General features: G+C 57.7%; 1 protein-coding gene across 8 annotated transcripts in view; it reads right to left on the bottom strand.

Annotated features, from left to right (window-relative positions):
* Nucleotides 1–668: 668 nt before the first annotated feature.
* The window catches only part of LINGO1 (leucine rich repeat and Ig domain containing 1), a 215,501-nt gene continuing 205,238 nt past the window's right edge, over nucleotides 669–10,931 (bottom strand). For 4 of the 8 annotated variants that reach the window (XM_081549521.1, XM_081549523.1, XM_081549522.1 and 1 more), the window contains one exon: nucleotides 669–2,841. In XM_081549521.1, coding sequence (XP_081405647.1) covers nucleotides 985–2,829 — 1,845 coding nt within the window. In that variant the 5' untranslated portion in view covers nucleotides 2,830–2,841 and the 3' untranslated portion in view covers nucleotides 669–984. Of the gene's footprint in view, nucleotides 2,842–3,530; nucleotides 3,676–4,931; nucleotides 5,004–5,201; nucleotides 5,283–10,931 lie in introns of those variants that run through there. The other 4 variants (XM_081549518.1, XM_081549516.1, XM_081549517.1 and 1 more) reach the window with 4 other exon arrangements.

Raw genomic sequence — 10,931 nt, 5'->3', positions numbered from 1 at the left:
ACATACATCATCTCATCAATTCCTCACAACAGCCCTGTGAGGTAGGCAGGGCGGGGAGTAGCGTTTCCATTTATACAGATGTGGAGGCTGAGGCCCAGAGAGGGTTGATGACCTGTTCGAGGCCACACAGCAAGTTGGCACCAGAGCTGGGACCAGAGTTAGGCCTCAGTGCCTGGCTCTCTCCACTGACTGTGCTGTCCTCCAGAGGACCCCAGCCCCTGTCCAGAGTCTCAGCCACACCCGAGCCAGGCCCCCCTGCCCCCTGGCAGCAGTGCTGCCTGGCAGCTCAGCAGACAGGCCCTCATCCCCACTGGGCAGCCCTGTCCCCTCCACCCGCTCTCTGCAAACAGCCAGCCCAGAGCTGGGCCCAGACCCGCCACCCAACCTGCTCCTGGTGACCACCCTGGCAGGGTGGGTGGGCAGGCAGGTGGGGCTGGAACCTCCTTCCCTGTTTTCCTGAGTGATCCCTCCCCACAGGGGAAGAGAAGAGAAAGGAGGAAGAGGAGGAGGAGGAAGAGAAAAAACAAGAAACTGAGTTGGAAGAGGGCCCTGGAGCAATCAGGACGTCAAAAGTTTGCATTCCAACTAGCTATAGGAAATAGCTTTTTTTTTTCTCTCTTTTTATTATTTCAAGTTTTCATAAAAATCCATAATTATTGAAACCCAAGTTACAGAGGAAGTTCGTAACTTTTTTATTGAACTATTGACTGTGCCGCCGCATGTTGGTTGGTCTGCTTCCGACTCCAGTCTGTCAACGAGTGCCCCTGTGTAGGTGGGGTCCCCAGGCCTGGACTTCTGAGGTTCCGGCAGGAAGAGGGCAGGCGGTGAGGGCCGGTGGGGGCAGCAGGGGACGGGGTGGGAGGGAGAAAAAGTGTGTGTGCAGAGGGGTCGGGAGAAGGTGGGAAGGGCTGGGGAGCCAGCGGAGGGCGGCTAGGCCCCTCCCCCTGCCCGGCGCGCCCAGGGTCCCTGCCCCCCGCCCCGTCCTCATATCATCTTCATGTTGAACTTGCGAGGCGCGTCGGCGGAGGTGATGCCTGCGTCCGACTTGCGGGGCACATACTCAATCTCGATGTTGTGCTTTGTGTTGCCCTTGCCCCGGCTCCAGAGAAACAGCAGCACCAGACAGAAGAGGACGACGCCCAGGAAGGAGATGAAGCCCATGGTGGTGGCGATGATGAGGGTCTTGATGTCGAAGGGGAAAGGCACGGTGGCGCGGGTGCTGTTGGCCTCTCCCTCGCCCGGCTGGTTGGAGATGAAGGCGAAGGTCTTGTTGGGCTGATGGGGCCAATCCGGCGAGTAGCTGCGCACATGCAGGTGGGCAGGCATGGAGTCGTTGCCGCCCGCGTTGGCCGCGATGCACAGGTACGTTCCGTTGTCCTGTACCTGGGCATAGCGCACCTCCAGCGTGCCGTCGGGGAAGACCGTGAGCCGCCCGTTGCTCTTGGCCGAGACCAGGTGCTTGCGCGGCGAGAGCCAGAGGATGGCGGGCGGCGGGTCGCCATCCGCCCGGCATACGAACTGCACCGTGTGGCCCTCGTCCACGAACACCTGCTGGGCCTTGCGGTCCCGGATGCGGGCGCGGCGGCAGGTGAAGTAATTGGGCAAGAGCACGTCAGGGAAGTCCTTGAACTCCTTGCCCTGGACGAATTCGGGCGTGGCACACGTGGGCTGCTGCCGGTTGAAGTTGAGCCGCCAGCGGCGCCGGAACACCCACAGGAGCCGGCAGTCACAGGCCAGCGGGTTGGAGTCCAGGATGAGGGTCTCCAGGTTGCCCACCGAGTGGAAGGCCGACTCCTCCAGCGTGGTCAGCTGGTTGCCGGAGACGTTGAGCACGCGCAGGTAGTTGAGGCCGCGGAAGGCGTAGGGCTCCACCACGGCCAGCTGCCCACCCACCAGCTGGATCTCCTGCAGCCTGAGCAGCTCATGCAACATGGAGCCCTCGATGGTGCTGATGGGGTTGTAGGAGAGGTTGAGGAAGCGGAGATAGACCAGGTGGCGCACGGCCAGGTAGGGCACAGCGGTCAGGTTGCAGTGCGTGATGGACAGGGACGTCAGGTTGAGGCCGTAGAGACAGTTGGGAGTCATGGTGTCCAGGTAGGGCCAGTGTGAGATCTCCAAGACCTTGAGCCGGTACAGCCTCTTGAAGGAATAGTCCCGGATGGCATTGATGTTGAGGTGCCGCAGCCGCAGGACGATGAGACCGTGCAGGTGGGACAGCGCCTCGGTGGGGATGGAGGTCAGATTGCATTTCTCCAGCGTCAGCTGCTCCAGGCTATTGAGGCCGCTGAAGGCTCGGTGGGAGATGTAGACGAGGTCGTTGTCGCCAACCTCCAGCGACTTGAGGTTGTACAGGTCCTGGAACATGTAGTCCAGCAGGATGACGATCTTGTTCTCGCTGATGTCCAGCTTGGTCAGGTTACTGAGGCCGGTGAAGACGCCCAGGGGGATGAGCTTCAGGCGGTTGCTGCGGAGCCCCAGCGTCCTGAGGTTGAAGAGGTTGTTGAAGGCGCCGGGCTCCACAGCGCTCACGATGTTCTCGTTGAGCTCCAGCTCCTCCAGGTGCGGGAAGCTGGCAAACTCGTCCTGGTTGAGCGTTTTGATGCGGTTTTTGCCCAGGTCCAGCAGACGGGTCTCGGTGGGGATGCCTTCCGGCACCGCCACAAAGCGCTTCCGGTGGCAGAGCACCGCGCGGTCCTGGGCGGAGCACTCACAGCGGGGCGGGCAGCCCGTGGCCGAGCCTGACAGCACCGATCCCAGCACCAGCAGGAGGATGGGCTGCCAGCAGGCCAGGAGGGGGCTGGGCATGCTCCTCGCGCCCCCCGCCAGCATCCTCTCGCTCACCTGCGGCCAGGAGCAAGCACAGGACAGAGGAGGTGGTTAGAGGACAGTGTTCGTTGGTCCCCCGCCCGGAGCCCTGTGTGCCCCATCAGGATGTCCCTGATCCAGAGAGAGAGGCAGGGGTCCAGAGTGGCATATGACACCTGTCGGGATTGTCAACACAGTGAGGTCCAGATACCCAGGCCAGAGGAACTCCTGCCACCGTATGCTGTTTCCTCCTTGCCCCTTACCCTGCCTAGAGCCCTTCTAAGGGACTGTCCCACATCCCTGGGATCCAGTGGCTTCATGGAAGGGGTGAGATCACTTCTGGTGATCCTGGAATTGGCACCCTAGGCTGTATCCACCTCCTTTTCATTTTACATTTATAGGCAGTGGGACTCCCAGCGTGCATCCCACCCCCCACCTGGTACCCTGAGCTTCAGCTTCCCCTGGTGCTCATCAGAGATAAAGCCAGACCTGCTGAGCTGCCCTCAGGGCTCACAGAGGGGATCAAAGGGGCTCAAAGGCTGAGGCCTCTAGGAATGGCCAAGAGAGCAGCACATCTGGGCCCCAGTTGGGAAAGGGCTTTTAAGGCTACTTGGGTCCACCCTCTCGGCTTTCAGCCTGAGCATTCCCAGGCACAGAGACCATGGCCCCCTCCCTATCAACAACGTGCTGAGCCCGAAGCCAAGGACCATGGGCAACCAGCATACCCAGTGGTTCCTGCCGGTGTCTGCGAATCTGCTCCCCATGGGGTTTCTGGATCAGTGGAGGGTACTCGCTTCCAGAAAGCCAGGACCCAGCCCTGAGGCCTCACCATGGAACCTCTGCAACTCTCACAGTCCTCCAGGTCCCCACGGTAACCCACTCAGGCTCCTGAGCTCAGGCTCCTGCTCTTCTTTCCTCCGGGAATGCCCCTCCCTCACGCGTGGAAACCCCATTTTCAAGGCCTAACTCAGAGTCCACTGCTCTGAGAAGCTTTTTCTGATGCCCAGTTGGAAGTGTACTTCCCTCCAAAGAAGAGCACCGCCCCCCCCAACCAGGCTTCATCTGTCTGTCTCTCCAGGTTCCAATCACTGTCTTCTGAGTACCAGGGTCCTGTCTGATGGGGGAGCAGTCAGACCCCACAGCCCAGGATGGCACAGGCAGCCCCACATTGTAGCACTGGGGATGGGAGGCTTCTTACAGTTGGGTCCCAAGGAATGTGCAGGACTTGGGTGGTGGTGACTAGGGAGATCCGCCTGAGGACAGGCTGCAGGTGGTGTGAGTGAGGGGTGTGCGTGAACTCACCCTGCCCCCAACAATTACTCTGTCCTAGTGGGTTCAGAGGCCCCTTGCTCCCACTTCTGCCCAGAACGCTCTCCTCTCCTCTATCTCTGTTCCACCCCACGGGAAATTGGCCCAGCAGAGTACTTAGGGGGTTGGGAGCACTAGGCTGGACTCCCTGAACAATGGAGGTTAGACCAGATGGTCTCTGGGGTCCGAGCTGAACCCCTTTTGTTCGTGGGGTGAAGATCCATCCCACCCAGCCTGGCATCCTTGGGGCTCTGCTGCCATCCACATAGCCCACACCCATGGCCCCAAGGGGGCCTCACTGCAGGAAGGGGATGCTCAGGCGGGGAGGATCCCATCACCCTTCCCCAGCTCAGGGCCTTCTCTCGTCCCTCCAAGCTCCTCCTCACACCTGCCCACAGCCTCCACTTCTAAAGCTACAGGTTTTGTCACCCACACTTCAACCCTTAAGGCAACTGGGGCTTGGAGAGCTTGCGGCTGCCCAGGGACACCCAACCAGTCGAGGAGGTAGATTGGGGACCAGGGCTCTGGTCTGTCAGACTTCAATGACACCACCCACTTCCCAGTGCTCCAGGGTCTCCCAGGACTGACAGGCGCTCCCTGGTTGTTGATCGACTAAGTGACTGATTAACCAGAGAGGGTTCCTATGTCACCGACATGTTATGAAATCTGCAAAGTTTTGTTATTCTCAAGGGCTTTGTCCACCGCCCCCGCTTCCTTCATCCCCTCTCATTCTCCCTCTGGAGTTTTCTGTGGTTTGGCCTCCCCCACCCACTCCCATCAGGCCATTTTCCACAGTCACACACGCTCCAGTGACCCACCAGAAAAGCAAACATCCTGACAGACGATCAATAAGTAATTGGGACGGCAGCTGGGGCTGGCGTGGTGTGAGCCTGGGGACCGGGAGAAGTAAATAGGACTTTTAGCACCCGGCTCAGGCTGGGCTGGTGGGTGGGGTAGGGGCTGCTGGAGAGGATGCCAAAGAATGAGAGTTGGGGCAGTGAGTGCACAGGGTACGTTGAGATGTTGGTAAGACCGTCATACAGACAAGAATCTGGCATTGAAGACCCCACCACCTTGTCTCAACCTACCCATCTCCCTCCTCTCCCACCATTCCCCTCAGTGAAGTCACCCAGGCATCCCAGCCTTATCCTGTGCATCCCTGCCTCTAAGCCAGCTCCTTTTGGAGACTGTCCCAGCCTCACTGCCCCAGCAGCCTTTGTGACATCCACCCCCAAAGGCCACCTCCTCCATGAAGCCATCCTTGATCTACTCAATCAGAAATCATCTCTTGCCCACAACTCTGAAGCACCTTACATTTATTAGTAATGACATTATGTAACTGGTGTATAACACATCTCATTCTAAAAATGATTCGAGCCAATGGCCGGCAAAATAATGTTACAAGATATAAGAAGATAAAGTTAAAGGAGACAAGCCAGTCAAGAAAGAATGCCACAAAATCCTGTGTAATGATAAAAGGTTGGAGCTTCCTAGTGACCTGGGCAAAGAGGGAAATATGCTCCAAAGCTTCAGCACTTGGTACCTCTCCTGTGTCTTATGTTTAATCCTGGGTCAAACCCTCATGCGGTTTACCTCACCTGCTAGACAGTGAAGTGCCTGTGGGCAGATGGTGTGTCTGCAGCCTCAGGTCAAGGTGTGGCACAGAAAAGATTCCACTGAATGTTCTCTGGAAGGAATTGTGTGTGCATGAGAGAGTTTCTGCAGGGGTTGAAGTCACTCTGATGAGGCTGACCCTGGAGTGGGTCCACCTAGCAAAGAGACACCTGGGGGATTCAAATAAGCTGATAAAAAGCTGGTCAGCATCGCCTGGGTGGCAGGCCTGGCAGTTGCACCCACAAAGGAATGGACAGTTCCAGAAAGACACATCCTCAAAATTGCCTCTTCCCTCACCTTTTATGTGCGACTGTCCTGGAAGATGGGGACATTGAGGACTAGAGGGGCTAGGATGGCTTCGCATGCTGGCACAGCACACTGGGCCTGGTCTCCCCATCTAACACCCCCGCGGGGTCTCTGTCATCAAGGGATGCTGGCAGGCTGGTGTCTGAGGGGGTCACCAAACCTGCTGAGTGAGCAACACGCTGCTCCCACCTGCCCTGGCACCATCAATCCTGCTGGTTACTCCTGCAGCAGCCCAGGAGAAGTGTTTTATACATTTTAATCAGTGTTTTATTTTGGATCCTTGCCCCCTGAAGGGCTTCGCACAAGGGCAAGAGTTTAAAAATTGGCCCAATAAATACAAAGGAAATGAACATGGAAGGCTGGCAAGTGGGCAGGCAGAGGAGAGCCCACAGCAGCCTATCTGTGTCCTCCCAACCCCAAAGCAGTGGGGGTGGCCGCGCCGTCAGACCTGTGCTGCAGAGGGCCGCCTGCCACTCACATCGGGGGCAGATGTGGTCCGGCTCTCTTGCTCCCCACACCAGGACTCCTCCCCTCTCTGCCCTTTCCCCAGCCATGCAGTATGGGGGTGTGGGGGGGTGAGGGGTGGATGCCGGGGTTCCCTCACAGAAGTTGGATCTTCTCCAGCTAGCAAGTCAACAATATCTTCAAACCCATGTAGGGAATGAAGAGCAGTAGGGGCTCAGACCCCAAATTGCAGCTCTATAGGGGCTGGAAGGATCTATTTGAGGGTGGCATCCCTAGCTGGGGCCTCCCACTGGGGCTGTCCGCCTGGGGCTCCCTGCTAGCTCAGCTGGTAAAGAATCCACCTGCAGTGCAGGAGACCCCAGTTTGATTCCTGGGTAGGGAAGATCCCCTGGAGGAGGGTATGGCAACCCATTCTAGTATTCTTGCCTGGAGAATCTGCATGGACAAAGGAGACTGGCGGGCTATAGTCCATGGGGTTGCAAAGAGTCAGACACGACTGAGCAACTAAGCACACATCCTGGGGCTCAGGGTTGGAGGGAGCAGCTGGTGGAGACTGAAGAGGCATGGGATGACCCTTGGGTGGACTTGGAAAACCCCTGAGGGACATCAGGGGTCATTCTGTCTCCTAAGGCAGCATCTGAGGCCCCTGGGGTTGTGGGCATGCCACCACCACACACCCAGCCTGACCCACGGAAACTGATCAGACGTCTGCACTTAGGGAAGGGGTGGGACTAGCAGCTGCAGGCCACCTGCTACAGGCCAGGTTTTAGGCTTTATCCACACTGTCTTAGAAACCCCCTCACCTAGCGTTCAAAGAGATATTTCTTGTCCAGTTTACAGATGAGGAAGGTGGAGGCTTCCAAAAGGGAATACCTCTGACTCTGACTTGGCTCCAAAGCCAGGAGGCAGCAAAGTCTCCTGTTCCTGCGGGTCAGGCTGCCTGTGCCAAGAATTACCATGAGTGAAACAGGACTTCTTTCAGACACACAGGCCGGGCCAGAGCCAGAGGAGGGGCGGGCTTATCCTAGCAGTGCAAGGCCGAGGGAAGGCACTAGAACTTAGGTAGCTGAATATAGGCACATCTGTGTCCATGTGTCGGTGTGCTTAGTCACTCGGTTGTGTCAGACCCTTTGCAACTCCATAGACTGTAGCCCGCTGTGCTCCTCTGTCCATGGGATATCCCAGGTAAGAACACTGGAGTGGGGATCTTCCCGACCCAGGGATTGAATCTGGGTCTCCTGCATTGCAGGTGGATTTTTTTACCTGCTGACCCAGTGGGGTACGACCTTGCTCCTTAAATCAGACAAAGCCCTTTCCCCAACTTTCAGAAAATGGTATGTTGAACACACTGAATTTTTTCAGTGTTTCCCCACTGTACCATTCTCCTTTGCCTGCTGCCACTGTCTATGCTAGAATCTCGCCTAATTTGGGGTCAACTGCAGCACAGGAGAGAAGGTTCAGTTATTTTTGGTTTACAGTATCAATATTTCATGGTGTTCCCACTCAGTGTTCCTCAGGGACCGCAGGGAAATCCCCAGCACACGCAGACATGAGATCTCTCGCCTCGGAGGTGCCCACTGCCTCCCCGGGTTGCCTGGCCCCCTGGGTCCTCAGCCTGGCTGTGTGACCCGGGGAAGCTGTGACAGGTTGCTCCCTCACTGAGGAATGAGGCTGTTATGTACTGTCTTGTCTTGTCCTGCCACCCTACATTCCTCAGGCTGGGTCTGCAGCAGGAGGGAAGGAAGAAGGAGACAGACCTGGGACAGGAGACTGAGGGCTTCAGAGAGTCTACCTCAGTCCCCGCTCCACTCTACTCCCCTTTCCTGGGTGCATGCTAAGTTGTGTCTGACTCCGTGCAACTTCATGGACTGTAGCCCACCAGGCTCCTCTGTCCATAGGATTCTCCGGGCAAGAGTACTGGAGTGGTTTGCCATGCCCTCCTCCAGGGGATCTTCCCCACCTAAGGATCGAACCCGCTTCTCTTACATCTCCCGCATTAGCAGGCAGGTTCTTTACCACTAGCTCCACCTGGTCAAAAGTCTTGGGCTATGGGCACATCCTGTTCCCACCACCACACCTTGAGGTGGGTTGGTTACTCAGAAAGGTAAAGGGACTTATGCTGGGTCACAGAAGGTTGGAGGCAGGGCAAGGTCTAGCTTCTTCGTGACTTGCCCTGTCCCCAAGTCCCTGCCTCTCTGAAGTCCCTTCTTTGCCTTCAGATCCAGGACACAGAGTAGATGGATCCATTTCATGAAATGATAGAGCACATTTGTGGTAAGCGTGCCCATTCAGAGGCAGCCATGACCACGTGGCTGAAAGTGGGGTAATGTGGGGCTGGAGTGAGGCCCATCTGGAAGGCCCCCGAGGGTCGCACCATCCTGGGGCCTTTTCCCACAGCAGTGGTAGACCATCTGCCTATGCCTGGAGGTCTCCCACTCAGTCTTCAGAATCCAGCTCAGGGGTGTTTCACCCCAAGCTGCTCTTTGCAAGTCCCCAGGAAGAAGTGATCACCTCCGGAGGGGGGGGTCCCTCTGGATCTCAGGTGCCCCCTGCACCAGGCCCTGCTGGTGTGCTGACCTCTGTCCCTTTCTCCCTTTGCTGGAGCTTCTGCTGCACCCCCACTTCTGGGTCCCCCAGATGGAGAGTCCACAGTGCAGGGCTGGGGCTGATACAGCTCAGGAGTGCCAGGCCCAGCTTCAAGGGACAGAGGGCCTCCCGCTCCCACTACAGCTGCTGGGCCAGCTTCCCAGGACAGCTCCCAACTCTGGTCTCAGCTCTTTATAGAGGCCTCAGGGAGATGTCAGGCTGAACCCCAGACACATTTCCACCGGCCAAGTTGGGGGCAGGAGGGGTGGCATTTTCAGCCAAGAGAACGGTGAGGGCAAAGATGTGCAGGTTGGAGGCGACTGATGTCCTGGAACCTTTGAGAGCATCTGAGGGCTCCTAATTGCTTCTCTCCTACCCCAAATCCTGACCCAGGTCCCTGGACTCCTTTTAAAGATCCTCCATTCTGCCTTTCCAGGGCTAATCCCTGCTGAGGTGTGAATGGCTGATAATGGCTTAAGGTGTGAGCTGCTAATGGGGGGAACTTGGTCTTCCCTGGCCAGTCTAATCCTGCAGGGCTCTGCTGAGAGCCAGAGGAGGGCAAGGGTTGCCTCCTGGCACAAGGGGGTGGGGACACAGGAAACTCTGAGAGGAGGGGTGAGCACCCAGGCTGAGCTCTGGCAGGAGAAATCGGGACCGACTGAGGCTGGCGGGCACGCAGCTGAACCTCAGCTGTGCATCCGTCCATTTGTCTCCTCCTGGGTGGGTCAGCCCACCCTTTCCCTCTCCCTCTCCTCTTTCAGCTGCCACCTCCATGGGAGAGAAAAATCAACCTGAAAGAAAATTGAGGTCATGTCCTTTGTCGTGTATAATTCTTTATTTTCCTCTTGCTCTTAGTTCCAGCAAAGAGTTGCTGGGCCCCCAGGATGTGTGTGTGTGTGTGTGTGTGTGTGTGTGTGTGTGTGTGTGTGTGTGTGTGTGCAGGCACCTATGTGTGGCTTGTGTGGGTGTCTGTGCCTGCAGCCCCTCCTCCCGCCACTGCCACTGGCCCATCTCCCAGGTACACTTGAAAACTCAGTCCTCTCCCAAAGGTGCTCACCTGGCCTCTCAGCCACGGCCAGGCTGGAGGGTGCTGCCTGGGCACAGTGTGGCTGTCTGCCCATTTGCTAGGGCAGCTGCCCCTGTATGGCCCTGGACAAACACTGTGCCACCTAAGGGAGGGACGCTCCTGCCCACCCCATCGCCTACCCTACCAAGCACAGCTGGTCTCGAGAGCTGCCAGCCTTCCGGCCAGCTCACAACCCCAGGCCATTTGCGGGATAAATTATGAATTTTAATTGTCAGAGCATCTTCGTGTTTAAAGGCTTCTATATATAGGCTTTGCCATCCGGGAGCTGCTGGCTGGGTGGGGAGGAGCCAGGGTGAGGCAGGGCCACTTCTGGGTGGGCTAACAGTCCTGGGCTCACAGGTCCCTAGCCGGGGCTCTGGCCAGGGCACCCTGCCCTACCGTGTGGTCTTGGGTGAGTCCTGGACCACCCTGGACTCTGTCTGTCCTTCCACAGGGTTGTTCCGAGGTGAGAGAGCCGGCCTGGGGGAGGCAGGAGGGAACTGCTGATTCTGGGAAGCTTCCGTGTTGTCTGCGGCGGGCCTGCCTGAGTGGACAGCACTCCTGGTTGGACCGGTGCTATCCCAGAATCTAGGAGGGTCAGGAAAGCACCCATGTGGTGGCCCCATGGGGCTCAAGGAAAGTGCAGGTCACGCACCCCCAAACCTCCCTTCCCATCTCTTTCCAGGCCTGGATGCCCACTCAGACCTTCAGGGACAGGAAGGTGCCCCTGAAGGACTTGGGCCCCCTCCACCGCCCAGGCCAGGGGCCCCTCGGGAGGTGT

This window comes from Giraffa tippelskirchi, chromosome 12 (assembly GCF_054371585.1).
Source record: "Giraffa tippelskirchi isolate mGirTip1 chromosome 12, T2T-mGirTip1v1.2.pri, whole genome shotgun sequence".
Lineage (NCBI taxonomy): Eukaryota > Metazoa > Chordata > Mammalia > Artiodactyla > Giraffidae > Giraffa > Giraffa tippelskirchi.
Note: the sequence above shows the minus strand (reverse complement) of the source record. Positions and strands in the feature narration are given on the sequence as shown.